Source organism: Anomalospiza imberbis, chromosome 3 (assembly GCF_031753505.1).
Source record: "Anomalospiza imberbis isolate Cuckoo-Finch-1a 21T00152 chromosome 3, ASM3175350v1, whole genome shotgun sequence".
NCBI classification, from domain to species: Eukaryota; Metazoa; Chordata; class Aves; order Passeriformes; family Viduidae; genus Anomalospiza; species Anomalospiza imberbis.
This window is the reverse complement of record NC_089683.1, coordinates 95,620,570-95,644,555: the sequence shown is the minus strand read 5'-3', so window position 1 is coordinate 95,644,555 and position 23,986 is coordinate 95,620,570. Positions and strand designations below refer to the sequence as shown.

At 36.7% G+C, this 23,986-nt stretch overlaps 2 protein-coding genes and 1 long non-coding RNA gene across 8 annotated transcripts in view; 2 read left to right on the top strand and 1 right to left on the bottom strand.

Moving 5' to 3' along the window:
- The window catches only part of ABCG5 (ATP binding cassette subfamily G member 5), a 29,755-nt gene extending 17,621 nt beyond the window's left edge, over positions 1-12,134 (top strand). The window contains exon 13 of one of the 2 annotated variants that reach the window (XM_068185863.1): positions 8,976-12,134. In XM_068185863.1, the coding sequence (XP_068041964.1) occupies positions 8,976-8,995 (20 nt within the window). In that variant the 3' untranslated portion in view covers positions 8,996-12,134. Of the gene's footprint in view, positions 1-3,407; positions 5,083-8,975 lie in introns of those variants that run through there. The other variant, XM_068185862.1, reaches the window with a different exon arrangement.
- On the bottom strand, positions 200-19,376 carry DYNC2LI1 (dynein cytoplasmic 2 light intermediate chain 1). Of its 3 annotated transcripts, XM_068185865.1 has the most exons (13): positions 19,243-19,376; positions 18,239-18,362; positions 17,804-17,838; positions 17,360-17,429; positions 17,193-17,281; positions 14,902-15,088; positions 12,391-12,459; positions 10,973-11,050; positions 9,423-9,499; positions 9,006-9,076; positions 8,472-8,569; positions 7,212-7,304; positions 200-795 (listed from the first exon to the last, which is right to left on the bottom strand). In XM_068185865.1, the coding sequence occupies exons 1-13, from the start codon at positions 19,254-19,256 to the stop codon at positions 730-732; spliced, it is 1,071 nt and encodes a 356-aa protein (XP_068041966.1). In that variant the 5' UTR covers positions 19,257-19,376; the 3' UTR covers positions 200-729. The 3 variants fall into 3 exon arrangements, with proteins under 3 accessions (XP_068041966.1, XP_068041967.1, XP_068041968.1); XM_068185866.1 differs by lacking the exon at positions 10,973-11,050; XM_068185867.1 differs by lacking the exon at positions 18,239-18,362 and having other exon boundaries at positions 19,243-19,308.
- A 99-nt stretch (positions 19,377-19,475) lies between these two features.
- The window catches only part of LOC137471474 (uncharacterized), a 35,791-nt gene continuing 31,280 nt past the window's right edge, over positions 19,476-23,986 (top strand). Inside the window, exons 1-2 of one of the 3 annotated variants that reach the window (XR_010997644.1) lie at positions 19,476-19,791; positions 22,014-23,450. This is a non-coding gene — a long non-coding RNA (uncharacterized lncRNA). Of the gene's footprint in view, positions 19,792-21,527; positions 23,451-23,986 lie in introns of those variants that run through there. The other 2 variants (XR_010997642.1, XR_010997643.1) reach the window with 2 other exon arrangements.

The following is a 23,986-nucleotide window of genomic DNA, read 5'->3' as shown; positions in this document are numbered from 1 at the left end:
CTTTAGGCTGAATGTGAATCAATAATACTCTCAGCACTAACCCAGTATCTATTAAATTAATTAGACTGACTTCCCAGCATTTGAATATATGACAGAAACATCCATCTTCTAAACTCTGTGTGACATTATACATTTCAAGAAATAAGTCCTGTATTAAAGTGTATAAGTCTGTGACAGAAAGAAAGCACACTTCTGAATACAGGTCAAAGAAGGTTTTAACTCCACTTTATTCTGGCAGTTTGAGATTTATTTATTTATTTATTCAAATATATCAAACAATTATGTAAGTAATTCTTAAGCTTTTGTTTTGAACTACAAAAAGATGCCTAGCACACTACACAATTTCGTATTTTGGGTGTTAAAACTTCTTTATATTTAAATATATGCTTAGGGTATAAGTATTCAAAGGTAAATCAAATAATGTGTTACAACTTATAAATTAGGTTGAACTGACTAATGCCAGTCTTCATATACAAACCCATCTGAGAGCAATCTAGAATTCCTTTCTTCCCACTTTTTAAAACTCTTTGCCACTGCCAAGTTAAACTAATTTGGTCTGAGTGAATAAAGAGCTCCCTTTATAAAAATAACAACAGGGATGCTTATAAATGCCAACTTGGTAGTTTGATATTATATATTTTCAACTGCATCAGATGAAATTATTAATGTAATGTAAAAATTATAAAAATAATTTTGTAAATGGTGTTAAACTGAAGACAGAGCAGTTCATCAATCGGAGTCAAAATCCATTTCTTTCCAGGATTTAGAGGCATTTCTTTTGTATTGTTCAAGTTCCTAAAAAGAAACATAAATACATATTAAGCTAATTTTCTCATTACTAAAAGTCTCCAGAAACTTCATGTACTTATTTAGCAAACGTATGTATGTACAAACAATTTTCACTGCACAGAAGGTGTACTATATTTCTGTATTTAACAAAATTAACCTAAAAGTGCTATGAATTTTGCCACATTTGCTGTCATGTAAGCAGCTACATTTTGCTGTACTTTAGATCATTGGAGTACTAGCAAGGTAGACAAATGACCACATCTCAGTCAACTGGGAGCAATGAAGCCTATAATAGGAGTTTCTAGCACCATTACAAACAAGTTTCCTCTGCTGATTTTTATGTAGGGGTGTGTACTGTCAGGAGTAATTTCTAAAGATTTTTTTCAGTAAAAAATAATAATTTAGGAAGCATTATGATGGCTTTTCATTTATTTCAGAGTAAGGCTTCCAGCAAATTTACAGGAAGATGATGTTTTAATGAGGTACTTTTAGACCTAACCCTGTACTGCTTGCAAGGCAAAAATACCGTATCTTACATAGATCAGGAACGAGGTGGACATAAACCAGTGCTTACGATGAATGTAGCAAAGACCTTCAACGGTGGACATGTGTTTTACAATTGTTATTTTGATTTTAATAGAATGAACTTCAGAGAGAAAGAGAGGTTCTGCTGTAGGCATGGAAGTAGTATTAGCGTGACAAAAATAACAAAATTCACACCTGGTGAATTTAACAGAAGTATTAACTATCAGTTCAGAGCACAGGGGGAAGAAGAAGAAATTAAAAGGGCAGAACAACAAAGCAATCATCATTTTAAGATTATATGGAAGTAATAAATGGAATTTTCTCTCAGGAAGTCAATTGAGCAGCTTTGCCAGAGGTGCAGAGTTTTCAGAAAGCACCCCAGCTGTATGAGCAGAGAGAAAATTTTCAGTCAGTGCACATTTTTCCTGATGCTTGTAGGTGTCTACTGGTAGGGTTAAGTAACTCCATGGGGGACTGACACAGAATATATTGTATCATAAGCCATAAGTTGCATTATTAGCTACAACTCCAATACTGTTGAACTGTTCTATCTCTAAGCTGGTCTTTATCCAGTATTTTCACTCCCTCATTATTAATATAAAGTAATGATGATCTTGAAACCTACTGAACTGTTGGAAACTTGCCAGCAGTTAGGAATAGAAGAAATACTGTGGTATTTTAAGGAGCACATGAAACCTGATTTTTGCTAAGTAATTTCATTTTAAAACTTTCTCAAAGGTTTCAGGAAGGGGTAAAATTAGATAGCCAAGTCTTATATAATTACAATACCATCTGGGGGTCATGTCTACAGGTGTTGGTTAAATAATTACCCTTGCAGATTTATCCTCTGACTAAACACTTTCAAGAAAGAGTTAGATAATTTAGCAGAATTAATTTTGCTCACATTTAGCTAGCCTAGGAGTCAATTCAGTGTAAAGGCAATTCAAAACAATACAAACATGTAAACTGTCAAACCACAGCATATATTAAAGCTGTATAGCTACTCCACTGCATACAGAAGTAGAGGACAAAATTATAAGTATTTATTTTGGACAGGTATCTAGGTAAGGCTAACATTTAAACAACAAGAAATGAAAAAAAATTGATTAAATGGGAGGATATTTAGGAAAAAATAATCTTTTAACAAATGTCAGTGATTCAGGAGGGAAAACGTTGTCAGCAAATTACACTTACCTAGTTTCTATGCAAAAGAGAAAGTAAAATACATCCCTGTAAATCAGAAATGTAATGCAAAATTCTTTCAAATACTACTTAAGGGTCACTCCAGAGACCCTCTTGAAAAAGGCCCCTTCCTGCTTGTCAAGTTCTATACTGCAAACATGAGCAGAATTCTAGAATAGACCAATGATATAATCAGCTAAGAGATCATCTCTCCAAAGAAAAGAAGATCCTACAAAAGAATGTATCTCAAAGTACACCAAAATTGTACACCAAAATGTATCTCAAAGTACACAAAAAACTTCATGCTAGCCTTATGCTACACTTGTTTTATGTGTACAAGTGTAGGGGACAGAGATCAGATATACAAAGAAAAAATAACTGCAATTTAAATGTGCTTTCAATGTGATCTGAATGCTTTAAATTTAATTAGTGCTAGCAACTTATCACAGATGTCTCAACATTGGCATAAAGTGGGCTTAATTTTTTTTTTAAACCTTAATGCTTCTGTACTTTTGTGTTTCTGTAAATTCTTCATCTGTCAAATGGGGAAGATCACACCTAATCTCATAAAGGGATTTGGAAGAAAGACTTAACTGATGTTTGTGAGGCACTGAGATAAGATAACATTACCACACACACTCAGAGGAAAAAAAAATTAATACTTTTGTATTCATTGAAGTGTCTGAATGGCAGGTTGAAAAATAAGGTACATAAAGAATAAGGATGATGAAAAGAAATACTGAACAATTGAATTGAGACATCGGCAAAATAGTATATGATCATGTAATTAAAGACAATACTACAATGTCTACAAACAAGAAGGAAAAATTAAGATTGCTGGAAAAGCCTTAATTGTTGCATTTCCTCTGTTCTGAGTGACTGATAGGGCTTCAACTTTCCTTTTCATGCAGTTTCTTACTGGAAGTGCCCTCAATCTGGAACATGGTGAAAGCAACCAAGTACTGAAACACTAATTAAAACTCTTAAGGACAAAAACTTTAGTAGAAAATTTAATAACAGTGCTCTAATAATGCTCTTAAATTTGTTTTTAAAATGAATTTTTTTTTACCCATTTGGATATGCTTTCATGTGAAAACAAGAAAGCTTGTTCTTGGCAGCTAAGTAAATGTCCTAAATAACTTTTTTTCTTATGAAGACTAGCACATGTCCTCCTGTGGAGAAAAAGAAAGGTGGTACTTCTCTGTTACGCAGGTTAAGGTAGGGGCCTATTTCTCTGCCCAGTAACACTGGTGTGACCAAGGGTTCATGACACACTATGAAATCTTCTGTTTTGTGGAATGTGACTGAAATGGTCTCCTGAAGTTCAGCAATATGATCATGCCAGCAAAGTATGTTGAAAAAATATGGCTCTCAGTCTGTTGGCCAGCACAGTCTCCATGTCAGCTGCAGATCTGACATGGAGGTGACATTTGGTTGCGAGTTGATTAGATTGCTGCAATTTTAGGGGAAATGCAACTGTTCTTCCTTGTGAGATGTAGAATCTTCTTGTATTTATGACTTTTTTTAAAAAGTCTTAACAGTTACATCTCTGTTCGTTAAGATCTGCTTCCATAACTTGTTAGCTGACACCAAATGGCACCAGGCACCTACTTTTTTGACCTTACTTCATGGCATGAGGCTTCAGCTAGAACTGGCACCAATCCCTGAAGTAATAGCTTTGTGTAACAAGGACCAGTCACTGTGAACTTTAGCACTGCTTGATTTCTGAAGCACATGAGTAGGAGGCTCTCAAGTTCTGAGCTCAAGGCTGAGCTTTATCTGTTGCATCAGTGAATGAAGCTGCAGTCTAATGTCCAAATCAAATGGTCCAAGCACCTATTTTGAGTATTAGCAGTGAAGGCATAACAGGAAACAAAGAAAAACCTTCAAAAAGACACCTTAGAGTACTTACATCTTTGGCAGAAAGCATTTCTAAAGGAAAGAGAACAGACATTCCCACGTGCCAGGCTCTCACTGCTGCAAACATTTAGAAGGAACTAAAGAAGAAGACTTTCATGCTCCCCATAGGTGTTCACTGATGCAGGTGTACACATGTAGCTCTAATCAGAAATATTTTTTTTAAAGATCTCATTCAGGTTATGTGTGTATCAAAAACCAAATTAAGGTGACCTGAAAGCATCAAAAGCCAAAAAGCTAACAGGGAATGGATAGAGAATAACAAGTTTGCCATGTGCTTTATGTATGAAGAATTAACCAAAACCTAGATATTTAAGGCCTAATAACTATGCAGAATTAATTTTTTTTTGAATCTTGAAAGCCCTACAAAACCCACAGAATTCCACTAATTCCTGGAGAAAATCTGCTAGTTAAGTATTACATTAGAGATATAAATTTCAAAGCGGTCCCTGATGCTGTATTCTCTCTCAGAGCTTACCTACAGGGACTGAAAAGCAGTAAACAATTCCAACAGCACTATTTCATATAAACCTGTGCTATGTAAGTCTGTGGGGCAAGAACTAGGAAAAGAATTTTGAAAAGACATAGTTGAGAAAGAGAGATGTGCTCCGTCTTGAAGAAAGGCACAGTGAGGAAAAGACAGCCTCAGAGAGCTTTCCAGAGCAAAAATGTTTAGCAAGAAAGTGGTTCGTGTCATAGTTAACTCTGAAAATATTAAGGAGGTAAAATAATCTGGTCTAAAAGAAAGCAGTTATATCAGAATGCTGATGAGGTGGACTCTAAACTTCTACAGCTAAACAGCATCTCAGATAAATGCTGGCTAACAGCACCTCAGAGTCAGCCAGGGACTTCCTTGATTTTTTTTAAACTGTTTTCTTATTTTATACTCAAGAATTAGAATTCAGTCTTTTATTCTGCTAGAATGCAGGCAAATCCTTCAATCAGAATGACAAAGTTGGAAATGATTTATTTAAACTTTGTATTGCCACAGTTATCTCTAAATCTATTACAGTATTATCGAGCAGTCCTTATGAGCACTGACTCAGTCAGGTATTGCTGGTTCTTCTAACAGATGCCGTGACAGGGGTTATGTTTTGCTTCCCTTGCTGGTTTTGTGCTTCTTTTCTTGTGAAGCTTATCTTTGAGATAAATAAGCAAATAGGCTATCATCTGTAGTCCAAAGTAACATTAATTAACCGAAAGTAACCGAGAAAAATGATAACATGAAAACACTCGCTGTCATCACGTGACACTTTAAATTTTGCATTAGGTCTCATGATTTCATTAGCAACACGTTGCATATTGACCCTCTTAATATACTGGCCCTCCTATGCAACATGAGGTACCATGAGACTCTGTAAAGATTGTCAGACACATGATGAATTTAAAAAGTTGCTTTAAAAATATGATTTTTGTGCTGCTTTCCATTGAACTCAAAAACTGAAGGACACTTCAAGAAACACTGCAACTAGAGAGTTCTTTTCTTTTAGATATATATTTCTAGCTTGGTGCAATTCAAATTCTTAGTATAAAACATTTTAATAATGTGCAAATAATCTTGTAAAAATTAAACTTTGTGATAAAAACTTAGAAAATAACTGCAGATAACAAAAGTAATTTTCTCTTTAATGCTCAAATTACTTGTGGTAGTCCAACAAAAAGAAGCTATAATGGTTTGCAATGCCCTTGAACAGATTAAGATTCTAAAAGCCTGTCTCTTTTGTTTAAAAACAGAAAATTAATAATTTCTTGTATGATTTAATCAATACATACCAGTATATTCTTTTGCAACACATTATTATGTAAAAATAACAAACCTAGTACACCATATAGTTATTTTGAGAAATGTGGCTATACTGAGTATGTTTGTATTATAAATTCCAAAAGCAGTGTGCCTTACAAATTTTAATGATTTTTAAGACTGCTCTTGATGTGACAGAAATTCAAAACTGATACCTGCATTAACAGGATATTGCAGGTAATGGGCAGGTTCAAAGGCTGCAGGGGATTTTTGAAATTGCTTTATTCTTTGGGTAAATCTTGGTTTGATTTTAACAGACCCACACCTATGAACATACCCATACTGATGAAAACTGTTATATACAGTACTGCTACTCAGCTGATGTTATATACTGTTAGCTGTAAGGCAATCATTTAACCTTCATCTAGTTTGCCAAAGCATTTTTCTATAAAATTAATTCCCCACTAATCTAGAGAAAGGCAGAAACACTTCAAAGTTTATAAGAAAAAATAGAAGACCCTTGCCCCACTAAAGGTCTTTGCTGGAATTCAGAGGTTAAGCCACATGTCATCACTCTGTGGAACAATTCCATTCACTCTATTTAAGATAAAATGTCTGTAGCCAGCAAACTCAAGTTAGAAATGTTATCATCTCAGTACCTTTCCAGTTTAAATAAGTTCTGAAGGAGAAAGACAGAAGTAAACAGTCCCCACCACAGAGCTTGATGTTACTTCCTACACTTTCTGTTAGTCAACACTCAAATGAGAGTACAGAGTGAAGAAATGAGGAAATGACTGTCAAGAAAGCTTCAAATTTATTTTAGTGAGTTAATTTTAGAGTACAGTTTGAGGGAAAAATTGAATTATTAATTTCTAAAGAAACTCAGAGCCAAAACTTTGAGATCTAACAATGGTCTACTGGCTTAATATTTTAACAATGGGAAAAAAGCCTCACAACCAACTACTAAGCTGAAATCTAAAGCTGAAATTATTTAAGGGCAAAAAGAGGAGGTACGAGTATATACTATTAGTTCAGCATTTGGAGAATGACCACACACCTGGTTTTTCTGAGCTCTCATGACATCAACTTCATACTCAGCATATTGACTATCCTTTGCAGGGTCCTTGGTATCTTGTAAATCAGAGAAACTCTAGAAGGAGAAAAGACAAAACCCCAAATGAAAGAATTTATCTTCTTTTAATAAGAAAAAGCCACACTATAGAAATTAAAGTATTTACTTTTAATACAAATATATTAAAAGCTTGCATTTATGGAACAATTTTGTGCTACAGGAAACAGATTAGTTAAAAAAAACCTGTCAGTAAAATGAAGAAAAAACAAGAGTGCAGCTAGATTCTAAAGGGCAGAAAATATTCTTATCTGATGGTTGGTTATTACTCTTGAGCATCAAAATGAAAATATCCTTTCTGTTCCATGATGTTAGGGCACAGCTGAGGTTGCCCTTGCTGAACTATTTAATACTCATGACTAGAATTCAGTTCTGGTTATCAGAAGCATTACTCCAATAGCTGAGAAACTGATTGCTGTCTTTGCCAAATATCTGCATTTTCATTTCCTAGCCCTGAGTGAACTATAACTTGAATTCCAAAGAAGCACATACACTAATAATAAGAGAAACTGTCAATTGAGGAGGGTTTTTTAAATGTTGTCCTGCCCAGTTCTCCTTAATCATATCAAATGGAAAGTAGCAAGAAGGCAGTAACACCAGTAATGGAATAAAATAAAGCAGAATTCTACTTCTTAGGCAAGGCAATGGAAAAAGAGTTTTACAATGCATAAAAATAGCTTCCAAGTTTAAAGCCTGCTGTTGAACCAAATCAGGAGACTGTGAATCTATTTGGGAAATGTTTAAATCTTTAATTAGACTGATACACTGATGAACAACCATAAAGCTTGCAAGAAGAGAAGTGTATTCATTTCTCCATCTGTTTCGGGGGGAGTTCAGGGGATACTTGGAAGGGTGGGTGCAGGAGGAAACGTGTTTGTTTTTAAAGGCTATGAGGAAAACTAACATGAAAAACAGCACTTCTGTATAGTTTCTGAGAAGTTTAGTCTTTATCATGTTGGGGCATTTTATACTGAGAACAGCATTTTTCATAATTTCTAAATGTAGGAAGGTGACTGAAGATGTAGAAGCACTACTACATACAAGCCTTTATCTTTTAAATATGTATTAAAGAGAATTGCTAAGTGAGACTGAAATTCCAGTCAGAGGACTTGAAAGACAAAACGGAGCAGGGATATTGCTGCTGTTCTGTAAGAAAAGCAGCTGTATGCATGGCATATACATCCCTACCTTGGGAGGAAATGTTTTCTCAAATACTTTTTTCCATAGTTCCAAAGGTGTGTTGGCACGCATCTTTCCAAGATCACTGTCAGAGGCGGGTGGTGGTCCTGAGGATCACAGCACACATAAGACAAGTGTGTTGTCATAACAGCATAAATCACAGAATAATTTTGCATAATGAACCATCATCTAATTTAGCATTTAACTTTCTACACTGACATGCTGCAACAAGTTTGAAAAAAACATTGATCTCCTACCATGAAATGGGCTGAGAGGTTTTGTATATTTTATTTTCTTTCAGATCTAAGCTTATTGGTACTTTACTATTTTACATAGTCCAGAGACTTTATTAAACTACCTAACAAACCTGCACAAATAATTCTCAGTAATATACTGAATCATTATTTAAAAATCTGTAAGCTATTTCCCTCAGGAATCTGTTAAAACTGATATTGATGTGCTGTAATTTATCTATTTGCTTAAAATGTTTTTCTTGTTTTCAAAATAATTAAGCAACAAACAATGAACAGTAAATGTTCTAACCTATTTGGCTCATGGAATCCAGGCCTGCTGGTATAAAGAGAGGTTTGCTGGGATCCACTGATACAGACTTGCTAAACAGAAAAAGAAAATGTATCAAGTGAGCATTTAGCAATCAACAAAAAACAACACTATTCTAGCCAAGACTAGAGTCTTACTGGGGTTTGCATATAAATGCATGTAAATAAAATAGTACTCAATTCCAGTGGTAATCATGTTTTTCATTCATCGGTTTGAGAATCAAAACTACGGAGTTATCACTGTCCTTAGCAGAGATAGGCAGCTGAGTCACAGGAGTCCAAGTCCATGAACAAAAATCTTTCAGAGATAATATTTAAGAAAAAAAATATGATTAAAATATTTTTAATAAGTAATTTTAGGCTCTGAGCAAGACATTTAATAGGTGAACAATAACATTACCTTTTATCATAACCAAATGCCAAGTGATTAATAAGAGCACGGGCTTTCAGCAGGAGAGCCTCAGATTTACTGGTAAACTAAATGAATCAGAAAACAAAATATACATTAGAAACTTCCATCATAGATATAGTGCATTTTGCCATCTACAAAGAGGATAGAGCCTTTCCAATTAATACCTGACACCAGTAAATTTGGTATATGTTCACTGAATTGACTAGAATAAAAATCTCACATTCCCTTTCAAAAACATGAATATATTTGTTACTGAATATATAGATCAAGAAAGGTTAAAAAGTAGAATAAATAAAGATTAAAGAATATTTTTTAAAATACTGATTCAAAACTTTGGAAATATGCACATTATGAGACACAAATCTTTTACCCAAGACTAATGGGTTAAGATTTTAAATTACATTAAATATTACCCAGAATACCATAAACATTTAGAAATGTAATCAATAACTATATAATTGTCATAAAAACAACTTCAAAGTGGCAGAAAGGTACAGATTTATCAGAAAGCAGTTCTCAGAATGTATTCTCAAACAACATGCTTCTTCCTATCTAAGGCCTTTTGCATCCTAACAGATTCATGTCTTTGAGAAAGAAGTCAGATCCCTGCTGTGGGAAATTAGGTTTCTCCCTCTCATTTCAATGACAATCAGGATTTAGCACAAAGAGATTTATATTCTAATTTTTAATTACAATAATGCTTAAATACTAAAAAAAACCCAACCAAGACATTTGTTCTCTTAACAAAGGACAAATTCATGTGTCAGAGTGAAAAAGCTTTACGTGGATGCAAAAGGACATACTGGGATTATAAGTATTCAAAGTTGTTTTGATAATCACTAAGCTACTATTAAATATTATTTATTACATAAATGATGGTTGATACAATTAGACCTGATGCACAGTGAGCCCAAGATGCAGTGTTTTTGGACTGTGAATCTCAGCATGCATGTTTCTGTCTTTACTCAGAGAATGATCTGACAAACTAAAATAAATACTTCATTGTCCTCATGTTGGCATCTTTCTACCCACTTTTGTAAGGAAGCTCCTCCTTCTTCAACACTTTAAGTGTAGTAATCCGGTATACATAAACTACTGTGAAAATAAGCCAATGATTTTAAATCTACAAAAGCTTGGTCACTTGCTCTAAGTTCATGCTTCTACCAAAAGGGCCAGTTCTCTAATTCAATCTAAGGCAATCACTTTTGCCCATTCTCCTTTACTGTACCAAAAAAACCCCAGTTGCCCAAGATGCAGTAAACTCAATGCAGGAACTAAGTTGGCTAAGAGGTAACTATTTTCATTTAGTGTTTGTTGATACTGGGAATTGTGTAGTTTGTTTGTTCACAAGGCATGTCCATCCAGCCCCTGCCAGTTCAGTGACTTGTTCAACAGATAGCCTCATGAAGAAAGCTACTGTAAACCAATAAAATCCCATTTTCTCAAGGAGTTTTATAGTACTATTTTTAAAAATACTGTTTTGTAACAGAAATATTGTTCATCTTCTCTATCCTTAAATAGAAAGTGAATATACACACCACTAATGATGCTCCATAATAATGGGAAACAAATCGAAGTGTCTTGCTTATTATTTTCCTCATTTCAGAGTCAAACTCCTGGAAAAGTTGATAGTGGAACATAGATGTAAGAAAAAAAACCCAAAATACTACAGTTAGAACTTTTTTTTATATAAACTGCAGTGCACTTAAGCTACAATATATAAGGCTTGCAGCTGTCAGCATAATTATATCTTAAGACAGAATCAGTAACAGCCTACTCTAAAAAGAAATGTCACAATTTCTCTTTGTTTCTTTTTTACAGATGAAGCCTAATTCTGGCAATATGTTAGTCCAGGAAAAGTTCTTACATTGAGAATGCACATTTAATTTTCAATTTATTTGTTTGATATTGTTTTAAATTTTTACCAGTAGAAATGCTGCCTACTAGAAGAGTAAGATTTTTTTTTTTTTTTGTGAAAATATTTAAGTAAATCTTTGGGTATATGCTGTCTAAATTCTAATACCTGCAAGATTTGAAAGGTGCATCAAAATACCTCTTCATCCATGTCTTTTTAATCTAATATAATACAGATGGCATTCCCTGGATAAAATGGGTGAAAATTTGGTCCCAGAGATGCCTGCAGGAGTCAATCCATAGACCCCCCAAAGGAATCAGGCTGGCATTTTGTCCTTATTACATGACAGCCATTTAAGGAGGTCGTGGCTCAGCATAAAACTTTAGTATGAGAGAAAGCAAGTCCCTTATTAATAAAGAATTCAGTAACTCAGAGAGTCAGCCAGGTATCAAGTGCCTGTGTAGCCATCCAGAGAAGCACAGGCTGCCAGCACAACTGCTAGAAATCAAACATACTGTCCGAGTTTCTCATGATCAAATGCAGTGAGTATGCATTTGTTAGGGATTTTTATGTCCTGGGAGAGAATCCAGCAGTACTATGACATTTCTCTCCTCCATAAAAGATGCAATTCCTCACTTGTCTCTAGAAACTTAGGAAGTACTTTAAAAGAAGTTCCAGACTGAAGCTGCCACAGCTATCAAAAAAAAAAGATCAGCTGACTTGAGATACATCCCTCTTTCACTGCCATAAACTTACAGCTGCTGTCACAAGGGATACATGGAGCTGGATTTCTCTCATTATAAAAGGAAATAATCCACGTTTTCTTGTTGAGATACAGGTTGCTGCAGACCATAAAGGGAAGCGTTTTCTACATTCATCTCAAAAATCATCAGTTTGGGGGTGTTTTGTGAAGGAATGACAGTAGGCCTTCCTTAATGCTGCTGGATGGAAAGATTTTTTTTATTTATTTTTTTTTTTTTGTAGTAGAAGACTGGCTGTCCACACTTTAGTTCAAAGGATTACTATTATATTAGTGGAAAATAGAATAGAATATTTACTGGGAATAATTTAATTATTTAAAAGGTATTAAGTATTACTTACATGAAAAATATCGTATTTGCTTCCAATTATCACCAAGGGTATTGGAAAAGGGTCAACTAATGCACTGTCCTGTTAAAAAGATACAGGACAATTAAACTCTGTAAACAAGCTGTAGAAGATTGTAACTGTTAAAGCAACTAAAAGAGGTTAAAATAAATTCACAGAAGACAAGGTTTTCCAAACCTTAAGGCAGAGGAATCAACTTTATTGCAATATCCATATTATATTCTACCATTTTCCCATTTTCTTCATAAACGGTCAGGATGTAATCCCTCTGAACAGTTAGAACACTTACTGGAATAAAAGGGCTTTTACACTATATATCACATTATTAGATGTGAAAGGAAGAGAGGAAAAACCTCATGTATTCATAGAACACCTGTCTGGCTGGATTAGTAAAACTGCTTTTTTGACACATTCACTTGCTTTGGATAAAATCTAAAAGAATGCAGACAAAATCTCAAAAAAATAAACTGAATTATTTGCTTGTGTCACACATTTGTCCTCCCCACATTATGTTTCCTAAACACTTAAACAATATTTAATGTGAATTTCAAAGGTTTTATATCAGCACAAAGAGGAAACATCATCCAACAATCTTGAAATTGTGAATCAGTATCAATGGAGGAAAACAGGTCTGAGAGTGCAGACTTGTGTGCTAAATAGCTAATGTGGGATAAAAATTTTAATAAATTAATTACAAGAATTCTCAAGTGATCTGGAAGGGTTTGCTGTAGTCCATATGAAATGAGATAATCCCCTTGTGTTCAAGCAATTATTTATTCAAGCTGCTTTGGCTGCAGCAAGAAAGATGTGTTGTAGCAGAGGTTGGTCCAACTGCTCCCTCCTAACCCCAGGTATTTCACAGACAGCTTAAATGACAGAATGTTGACAGAAAGCTGCACATACTGAAAATCCTCTGCTTGGAGAGGAGAAATAATGGCTTCACTCATACACTGTCAAAGAAAAAGCTTTAAGAAAAACGATCACAACTTAAAGAGTATATAGAGCATAAAACTGAAAAAAATAGTTTTCATTTCATAACTAAGAGAAAAAATTGGGACAACATCAAAAACCTTAAAACCAGCACATTGAACCCTATTCATGTTTTGACTGTGGAATTTATTTTTGACTATGGAATACTTAAGATGCATTCAGCCTTTTTAAACAGGGTCTGCAACTGATATTTTTTATCATCAGAGCAAATAATTCTTTAGCCAGGCTGATGGATTGTATCTTAATCCTTTGAAATACAAGTATTTAATTGATTCCTGTTTATGATAAAAATATATTTAGCCATTAAAAGGCACATAAAGATCTCCATAAACTGTCATTTAATTTGACTAAAAAAGATAGTACTTTCTTCAAATAAATTGATACAACTTTTCTTTGAACAATGATGAAAATAAGAAGAGAACCAAGCAGAAATACAATATTTTATTTGCATTATTGATGTCTTTGATAATGGAAGCTAAACAGAAATTTTAGTTCAGAAGGTATAATTGTGTTTCCTACAGTGCAAGAATAACAAGTTTTCTTAACAAATAATAACATAATTATTTTTCTTTATTGCAATAAGCTTGCAATTTTCTGATATGTAAACCCCTATATGACACTAAGCACTGTGGTCATAATTTATTGCCAGGTGTGCAGGTAGGTGTTATCTTTTTGTGAATTACCTTCTCTAAAAGTAAAAACCAAAATAATCCCAGTATCGAACCCAATACGCCAAATCTACGGAGTGCTGCGTATGTTGCTTTCTCATATATTTTGAGTTACGTTTAAATTTCTGAGCTCTACAAGCACTTGCTGTATTGAAGTATTTTATAGAAGTTACAGTAACTAGATTTAAATGCCATGTCTTTGAATTGTTGAATACTTATTTATGCATTATATACACACAACATTTGCAGAGGTTTAATGCACAATGACTTTTCATTTCTATTGCGCATAATCTAGTTTAGCTTTTCCAGAGATTTAGTTAGCAATTATGTTTAAAGGACTGATGTTAACATTTCTGAAACTTTATAATTTAATTAGTTGTCAGATTATCAAAAGGCATTGAGTTTGTGATAGACATTTAAATAAATGCAAAGTATATAGTCATGTTGATGGCTGTTATAACTATATTCTTTGCTTAAATTTGTACCTTCAGCTAGTCTCTTGCTAAATGACTTTTGTACATTCTAGTTTTCATCTTCATTTTAAAAAGATGAGGGGGGAAAAAAGCAAACTGCTACTCTAAAACTATTTCTTTTGATTGGTGTAACATGCCATAACAATCACATTAGATATCTAACAAAAAGATATAAGAAACCTTCTTTCCTTGTTTCTGCTCTTATTGAATTTTTATTAAATTGCTATAATTTTCCAGTGAACAGGTTCATCTACATCAAATGGATTTTCAGTCATGCATAAAAATCTAAAAGAGTTGTTTATGATTTTCTAAAGCATTATCTTTAACTGTATAAAGGCCTGTGACATCTGGAGAAAATATTAGAAGTAACTTACAGGGTGATCCCTCTGCAGATTGTTCCACATTCTCTGTTTAATTTCAGCAGCTACTTCAGGGTTTGTCTTTTCTAGTTTGGTTAAAATTTTGTTCACGTGGTTCCTGGTGACCTGCAGAAGGTTCTCCATAGTAGTCCACAGTTCATTAGGTTTGGAGAGATCCAATACCAGAACTACAGCAAATGACCTGTTAAATAGGCATTATCTGGTCACATATTTAGCGCAAGAGGCAGTCAGCGTTTTCATACAGAACCACACCTGTAGTGCAAATGTGAACATCTAGCTGCTAAGATAGAATTAAATGTGACAGCAAAGCAAGATGGCTTTTAGGGATATTCTGCACTCTGAAGAAACCTTTCCCTTGTCTCTTGTTCAGAACTATTATTTTGGCAACTTTCAATCAAGCATTGGTTTTGGGGACTGTCTTCAAACAGGAAAATATGCAAACATCCTCAGCCCTGTAGTTCTTTCCTATATGACTGAGGATTTCTGCTGTTATGTATCCCTGCCATCTCACAAGTCTACAACCCCAGACCAAGCAATTGTAGCCAATGGCTAGGATCTTTCCTAACTATTACCTATATTCCCTGTATACCTGGGAAAGTTTCCTACTTTCATTATTCTTTTCTAATATGAAATGAAGAAAACCTGGTTAAGGACAATATTCCATGTCATGGACTGTGACAGTTTGTTGGAACCTTGAATGGATGCCTGAGAAAAGTCTTCTGAAAGATAAAAGAGTACTCATGATATCCTTAGCTACTACCAGACTTTTAAAGGTGGATTGTTGATGAGAAATATTTTACATCTGAAGTCCTCTTTTTCTAAAACCCTGCCTCCCCAAACACCAGCTGCATTTAAGTGCAACTGTAAAGATCATTGCAAATGCAGTAATCTGAATGGATGCCATCATTCTATCTCATTTTAGCCTGACTTGAAAAAGGCAATTCCAGACCAGAGTGGTCTTACAAAAGCTACGAATCAAACTGAGTGTTCAATTTCATTTTAAAATGCTGTGGGGAAGAAAAATCTGGTGAAAAGTCTCTTGATGAAACTAGATATAGTTTATGTAACTTTTAAATAAGCAAATTGCTTGAGTACAATGATGAGAAAACCAGCAAAATGCACTCATATTTGTTGAAATAGTGGAATTTTTACTGGCATGTTAAAATATAGCCTTGTGAACAGAAGTGAATTGTTCTAACAGAACATGGCTATCCCAGCAAACAGTCTTAAGATTCTCCACATCAGAAAATCTCTTATCAGTAAAAAAGGAAGAAAAGACTGATGGAGGTAGAGCTCAATTAACTTCATTTAGTCAGGGGCGGAAAAATTATACTTAGTATTTTCTCACCCAAGCTCTTCTAGCGACAAAGAGCTTCACATGCCATAAGTGTTTTCTTTTTATTCCCTCTGTCTTAGTCTCTCAGCAAATAATGGCATTATCTCAGTAGTAAAACAGAAGCAAATATATCTGATAAAAATGATATCCCTCTTTTTTCTTCCCCAAAGAAGTTAAAGCTCAATACCAATGAAGTAAAGCAATACATCATAATACAAAACTTATCTTTTGATCCTTTTCTCCCCTTTCAGCTCCCATCTTCCTTAACAAAAAAAACCCTTAAAAAGTACCCCTATCACCTTGTCATTTTGTCATGCAATTTTTCATATATTTCTTCTTCTAATACTATTCATTACTTTAATGGATTTTTCTCACTACATTCTCTTAATTGTATCAAAATTTCTGTTTCCTTTTGTTTTCAAATAATTTCAGTAGCTCTGGTTCCTCCTGGAAATGTCATCTCTCTGTTGGGAAATGACTTTCTTATTAAAAGGTAATTTCCCAAAAATCCAGAGACATTTTTTGTCACATTTTTTTGCCTTGTTTTTCACCCTAAAATATCAGTCACAGAAAGAGCATCTATGTGTGCACATGGAAGTAGGAAGCAAGATTTTATTTTTCATGTGTCCCCAAGTCTGTTTTTTTGCTCTTCACTAAGCATAAAGATATTATGTCTTGTCTTTTTCTGTATTTCTTGTTCTATCTACTTAAGGCCAATCTACTTCCTCCATGTTTTGTTGAGATTACTTGGAACTTATTTAGGAGAGAAGCATGAAAAGGAAGACCAAAGCAAAGCATCATGGTATTACAGTGATTCTTAGCAAAACCCTGTAAATGTTCTATCTTACACTTTGAAAGAGGTTTTCAATAAAAAAAAAAAAGGTCTAGAGATTACTAATGTTTGAAGGAAAGCCCAAATTAACTCTGGAATTGTAATATTTACACTTACCTTATGTTGTAGCTAGTGATTGGTATTCGAATGAGTTCCACTAATGAGGTTCCACCACCTAATTCCCAAAAATGAGCTACATCTTTAGGCTGCAAAAGAGTTTCTTTATGTTATTTTTAGGTGTGTGCATATATATAAAGATATGGTAAATTATACTTTATACTCACTGTATTGTGTCTCCTTGCTCTTCTTCCAAAAGTATATTCCAAGGCTAATGTTGGCTTTGGAGACTCTTCCCTAAAGGAAAAGTAACTGAATTTTGTCAGGATCTTCTAAAGAAAGGAACTTAATCTATAGCTACTAAATTGTATTTATCAGTCAGAATTTGGCTCAGGGAGAGCAGTACAGGGAGGACACTTTTAGACAGGAGGTGTTAGGTACTGAAGACAGGAGAAGCAGCAGCACCAGCCCAAAGAAATTATTAATTTCAGCTAACACTGGAGAAGGATTGAAAGGGTCACCTTAGAGGTTATAACGATGGGAAATAAGTTCATTCCTAAGTGATCAACCAGTCACACAACATATCTGCATACATGTATTACGAATTATCACGCAATATGACTGGTTTTTAATCTACAGCTGAAAACTGCTTTATAATATTTAACACATACCTCTCAAGGCATCTCAGTATGATAGTGGTCTTTCCCTAGAAATTAAAAACAAAGAGGAACTCTACTGTACTGTCTTTAAAGCATAAAGTTGTATCACTAAGTCAAATTCATCTAACATTCCAATAATAAAGTACCAGAAAACTGCAAATGCATGTAACTGTTTGCAGCCTTATAGTGGAAACTCAAGTCCAATTTTCAATCAGAATCAAGTTACTCTACCATTATTATAAGTATAAACTAATAGACATGACAAATAGAGTAATATGAACATTGTACTTAAAACAGACATTAGTGATCAATTAGACCTTTGTAGAATGAGACCATAAGGTATTATGTCTTTAAAATTAAATGAACCTTAATATTTGAAAATATGAGATGTTTTCCCTGACACAAATTATGTTTAAAAAGTGTAGAATGTTACAGTATTTAGATTACCCCATTTTTGTTTCCCATAAATAATATTGATTTTTCCCAAACTTCCCCTGGCTTGACATCATCATCATCATCAGGATTTTCTCTCTTCTCCACTTCAGCTATAGCAAGATCCCATAAAGTATCACTAGTTGGAATAAAACAAAGTAAGAAAAGAATAATTAGAGAAAAGACACACCTTAAGCCCTAATTCCTGAAAACATCTAAATTAAGGTTATTGTGGTGTAGATTATTATTATTATTATTATTATTATTATTTCATGTCACTTGCTCTCTGCTTGTCAAAGAACTTCTAACCAAACCAGCTGAAGTGACATTCCTCAATAACCCCAGCAGCCACTTGTGGCACATACTTAGCACGTACCAGCTGTACAGCGGAAGGCTTTTTTGGAGTACATTTAATCACAAAATCAGTTCGATTGGAAAAGACCCCTGAGATCATCTAGTCCAACCTGTGACCGAGCACCACCAAGTCCAATGGTGACCGAGTGCCACGTCCAGGCTTTCCTTAAACACCTCCAGGGACGGTGACTCCACCTCTTCCCGGGCAGCCCACTGCGGTACTGAGACACCTCTAAAAGGCTCTGTGGCGTGGTAAGCAAACACGCTCCTGCGTGTTCCCGCAGGAGCCAGGGGCAGGCTGGCAGCCTCTGGAGTCGGGCACGCCTCGGAGGGCTCGGGAGGGCTCCGGACCTGCGCTCGGTGTGCCGGGAAGCTGCTGAGAGGGCAACGAGGGCTCCCCATGCTCAGGTGCACCCGCGGACACCTGCACACCCCGTTTTTGTGGGGTCCCTTATAGAAGCAACCGGACAAGGGCCAAGCGTGCCCCACCTGCCCTCGGCCCCGCTCGCTTTAGGGTTAGAGGCCGGAACGGCCCGTTTTCAGCCTTCCTTCCCTCCCTCCCTCCCTCCCTCCCTCTTCCAGGCTGTTCTCCCCGGCCGCCAGCCCCTTCCCCCAGGGCAGCGGGAGCGGTCCGCCGTCTCCAGCCCGTGCAGGGCTCCCGGTACCTGGCCTTGGGCATCGCTGCGCGGGGCGCGGGCCTGGCTGCCCGTGGCCATGGGAACGGCGCGGGGCACGCCGGGAGCTGTAGTTCCGCCGGGGCAGGGACGGGCGGCCCCGGCCCCGCGCTCGGCCCAGCGCGCCCCGCGGCCGCCCTCAGAGGGAGGGGCCGTGCGGCCGCCCTCAGAGGGAGGGGCCGTGCGGCCGCCCTCAGAGGGAGGGGCCGTGCGGCCGCTCCACCCGGGCCTCGCCCGGTCTCCTTATCGAGGGACCCGCGGCTGCCTCTCTGTTCAGGGTTCCCACGCCTCGGTACCGGTGCGAGTGTGAGGGCGCTCGGGGGATCTCAACTGTAGCCGCTCTTGTGAGGGGACAAAATACTCCAGCTGTGCAGGAAGCCAGGGATAAGTAAACAACAGCTCCGGGAGTCTTATTTGACCTCGGCCTTAAGCGCTGGCTCCTGATAAACTCGTGGTCCCTCAGTGAGCTTTGTTGCTAGCGGGGGAGTGAAGCGAGGCCTGAGTAGTTCCCGCTCCCTGTGAACTGCTGTGTAACACACTGTAAGTGCAGTTATTTTACAAAAATTACTGTGTAATTATTTAATTGTCCAGCGGAGGGCAACGAGGGTGGGTGAGGGACTGGAGCATCTCTCAGGAGGAAAGGCTGAGGGAGCTGGGCCTGTTCAGCTTAGAGGAGACGCGACTGAGATGGAGCCTCTCCAATATGTGTCAGTATCTGAAGGAAGGTGTCAGAGGATGGAGCCAGTGGTGCTGAGCAAAGGGACAAGAGGCAATGGGCAGAAACTGCTGCACAGGAAGTTCCACCTGAACATGAGGAAGAACTTCTTTACTGTGCAGGTGACGGAGCACTGGAACAGATTGTGCAGAGAGGCTGTGGAGTCTCCCTCACTGGAAATATTCAGGAACCATCTGGACACAATCCTGTGCCATGTGCTCTGGGATGACTCTGCTTGAGCAGGGAGGTTGGACCAGATGACCCACTGTAGTCCTTTCCAGCCTGACCCATTCTGGATTTCTGTGACTTCGTAGTTACAAGGGGCATGCAAAGTAAGACAGTGTAACAAACGTGGGATGGATTATTTCAAATAAGATTATCAAAAATCAAGTCCAAAAATGCTGGGTTTGGATTAGAAAGTAGGATTTAAAGGGTGCAGTGAAACAGCAGGATGGCCCTGAGTATGAAAGGGGCATAGGATGTAGGTGAACCCAAAAAGTGGACCAAAATCCAGGACAGCAATTACAGCTCTCTTCTGTAGCTGAGAAGCTGATTTGTATCTTGAGAGAGTGGAGACAGAAAAACCTGACTAAAATCATTGTTGCCTGTTTGATCAAAGCCAGGAAAATGGCCTCATCCATAATGATTAACTCAGATTTCATTTTAACTGTTCCTTCTTCTTACCCAAAGAAGGCTGAGTGTCCTAACATTGACCCTAAGTAATGTTCATTCGTTAAATAAGATTTTTTTTTCCTAAATTTAGCTTGCATAATCACTCCATTTCAGTTCCAGAAGCCTTTATATGGCTATTTTTGTTGTTTTTATTTCCAGGTGTTTGCATGCATATTATCAAGAATTTACTAACCTCCTATGGAAACCATGGTCTTGCTAATTAAAATCCAGAAATAAACTTAATTATGTAGTGTTATACATTGCAGATCATGCTAATGTCTGTCTAAGTGAATTTCTTTAATCAATTTCAGTTCAACAGAACACTTCTGATATCTTGGTATATATATCTGAAGCCAGTGCTGATCTGTAATCAGCATCTAGAGGTAGCAAAATCCCTGGGCAAAGCTGCTCTTGCTCTGCCAAAGAGAACAAAACCATGGTAGGAATTGCTTCTGGCACTATGACCTATGCAGGCATTACTGCAATGATGAGAGTATAAAAAGTGAAGTATTTTTACAGTGATTTACTCACCCTCAGAGGTGGCATATCTGGAAGATGCTGCAGTACAGATCTGAGCACAGTAAAAGTGTGTACAGTTAGTAAATGTACTGAATCCCAATCTGGAATTTAAACTGGAGTTTTCAGTATTTTATATTATAACTTTCTGTGTTTCTTTTAAAGAATACTCAAAACAATACACATACAAAACTTTTTTCCCCCCTAATTCAGTATTACTGAGTTACTTATCATCTTAGTTAAAATTAACTCAAACTAATGGATTCCACTAAGCTATGTGGACTGTTAAAGCTCTACCTAAAGCTTTAAGCAGTGCATTACTTTATGCAAGAATGATTTTCTTAAAACCCATGAAATCTGGTAGTCTGACAAAGAACTTCAACACCAAATACCTATCAGCTTTTTTTCATAAGGAAATATATGCTTTTATTTCAAATTTAAACAAAATTTAAATACAAAATAACAAAACCCAGTAAACTTTTGGATCGTATTAAAACCTTAAAGCTTTATCCTTTGCCTGGTGTGCTACAGGAGTAAATAGGTCTTGCTTCTAGAAATCTGCTGTTTTCTTGCTAATACTGCTGCTCAAAAATTGACAAGGCAAAGTGAAGTTCAAGTAATATATTAATTTACATTGCATTCCAAATAGTCTTTTCAAAGCAATGTGATTGTTTATACAGACATTTACCAGTGTTTTTTCAGTCATTGTCAGATCCATTGATCATTTACACAGATTGTTGATTCTGACCACTAACTCAAAGCAAGCACGAAAGGCATTCTAAAGTTCATGGTAGAAGGTGAAGTCTCCTTGCATGTGCTAACATACTAATCCAATCCTGCCAATATTTTTACAAACTAGGTTCTGCAAGCTTTGAGAATAGAAAGTTTTCCAGGAACAGTCCCAGAAGCTGCTGCTCATTTGACAGCTCCCACAGTATCATCACTGCTGAGGTGAGAAAGGTCAGGTTCCTACCTGGGCTTCAGTCATGGATTTGGTAGCACAGTATGAATTTCTTTGGTGGATGACTTAAGGTTATGACTGAGATGTGGATCACTCTTGAGGCTTGGGCTGGTGGGGAAGGCAGAGCAGATGATCTGCTTGGACTGTGAAATTTTCAGCTTTGCTGTCTTGCATTGTGTGGTATTCTTTAAGTAGCTTTGGAGCTTGATTACCATGGAGCAAGGCACCAAGATTTGCAGAGCTGTGTTTGGCAGTGTGCTTGCACATGAAAGGGACTCCACTTGCTGACCTGTCACCTTGAATGGAAGTGTCTGCTGAGGTTACTGTCACTACAGAAACCTCACTCTTGCTAATCAAACTGGAAGCAGTTCCATTGTTTAACACAGTGTTGTCACGGTAACTGTGAGTGCATTTATTTTATAAAATAACACAGCATTCCTGGTCATGTGACTGTGTGGGATTAATGGTGACCTATAATGAGCAGTTAGCAAGTCTGGAAAGTCATGCCAAAAAAAAGGGAACTAATGCATGAATTGCTTTTGATTACAATGATGTAGGGACATACTGCAGCAGCAAGAGCTCAACAAAAGCAGCAAAGCAGTGTCTAGAGTTTCCTACCCAAAGGCAGGCAGGAAGGTCATACTCTGCTTCATTGACTGTACAGGGCTTTATAAAACAACTGTTTGTTGTAATGTTGTTAATGAAATCTCCCAATGTGCACATCACCTGTTTGTACTGTTGTCTCAAAATTCAACGAAGATTTTAAAAACTACATTATCAAGCTCACTGGCAAAATGCTCCACTTTTTTTCCCCTTCTAGTAACAGAAGGTGATCTGCCACATTCATTTGAAACTGGACAATTAGGAAAGACTACTAATCGGAGTATTCCAGGTTATCGTAATTTCATGATTACAAGAAGACTTTTGTGTTTGTAAATTGAAGTTTTTATTAATATTTGAGAAGCTTTATACTGTGACCTAACTGATGCAGTAACATGTTTGTATTTGTAAACACCCTTTACCCCTCAAATCTGGAAGTTAATTATTCTGCTGATTGCAAAGGGGTGTTAATTCCTAAATGAATTTCACCATGGGATCTGTATCACTTCCCCTGGGGTGCAACACAAGAAGTAATGCCGTTGGCCTCTTGTAGCTCCCAAGATGCTTCCCTGGATGATGGCAGGGGACTGGCTGCTTAGGAGGAGATAAAACCTCCTGCTGCTGGCCCTGCCTCATGGAAAGAGAAGGGTCTAGTGCCCCAACAACCACCAAAGGGTGGAAGTTAGCAGGAAGCCCTTTCCACCTTGCAAAAGTGAAAGCACCTGGATAGTATGTGTGTTGTTTGGTTGTAATTTTCAAGAGGAAGCACTGGCCTGTAGTACCATTCATCAAGTGGTTCTTGAGTCCTGTGGATTTCAGTAGCCATGTCAGGACTTTGAGAGCTTTTTAAAGAAAGCCAGCTTGCCTGTCTGCCTTTCCCCTTTTTAAGACCATGTTCTCTTCATGGCCTCTATCTCCCTTCCAATCTATTTTAATTCTTTAGGAAGATACTCCCTGCTTTTAGTAGAGGGCAAAAAGCTGAAATACCTTTTCTCTCAGTATGAGCATTTAAAATGTTTACAGAACATAAACCAGAGATTTTTCATTGTAAAATTACTTCAGTTTAAGTAATAATCAAATAAAAACCAATGAGGACTGGCTGTAAGGGATTATTGATCCAGATGATTAACATGAGCCGAAGTGGAAACTGTAAAATGTCCATGAATCGGTGATTTATGTTTGAGTACCTTCTTCATGGTTGTACCTAAATCATCTATGAGAGTATGGTACTGATCCATTTCAGAGTGTGCAGAAGTGGTTTATTTGCATTG

Coding starts and splice junctions, on each gene's coding strand:
- DYNC2LI1 (XM_068185865.1), bottom strand. Junction 9,500..10,972: donor ATTATGGAGCATCATTAGTG/GTGTGTATATTC, acceptor TGATTCATTTAG/TTTACCAGTAAATCTGAGGC. Junction 796..7,211: donor TGAGAGCTCAGAAAAACCAG/GTGTGTGGTCAT, acceptor GTTTCTTTTTAG/GAACTTGAACAATACAAAAG.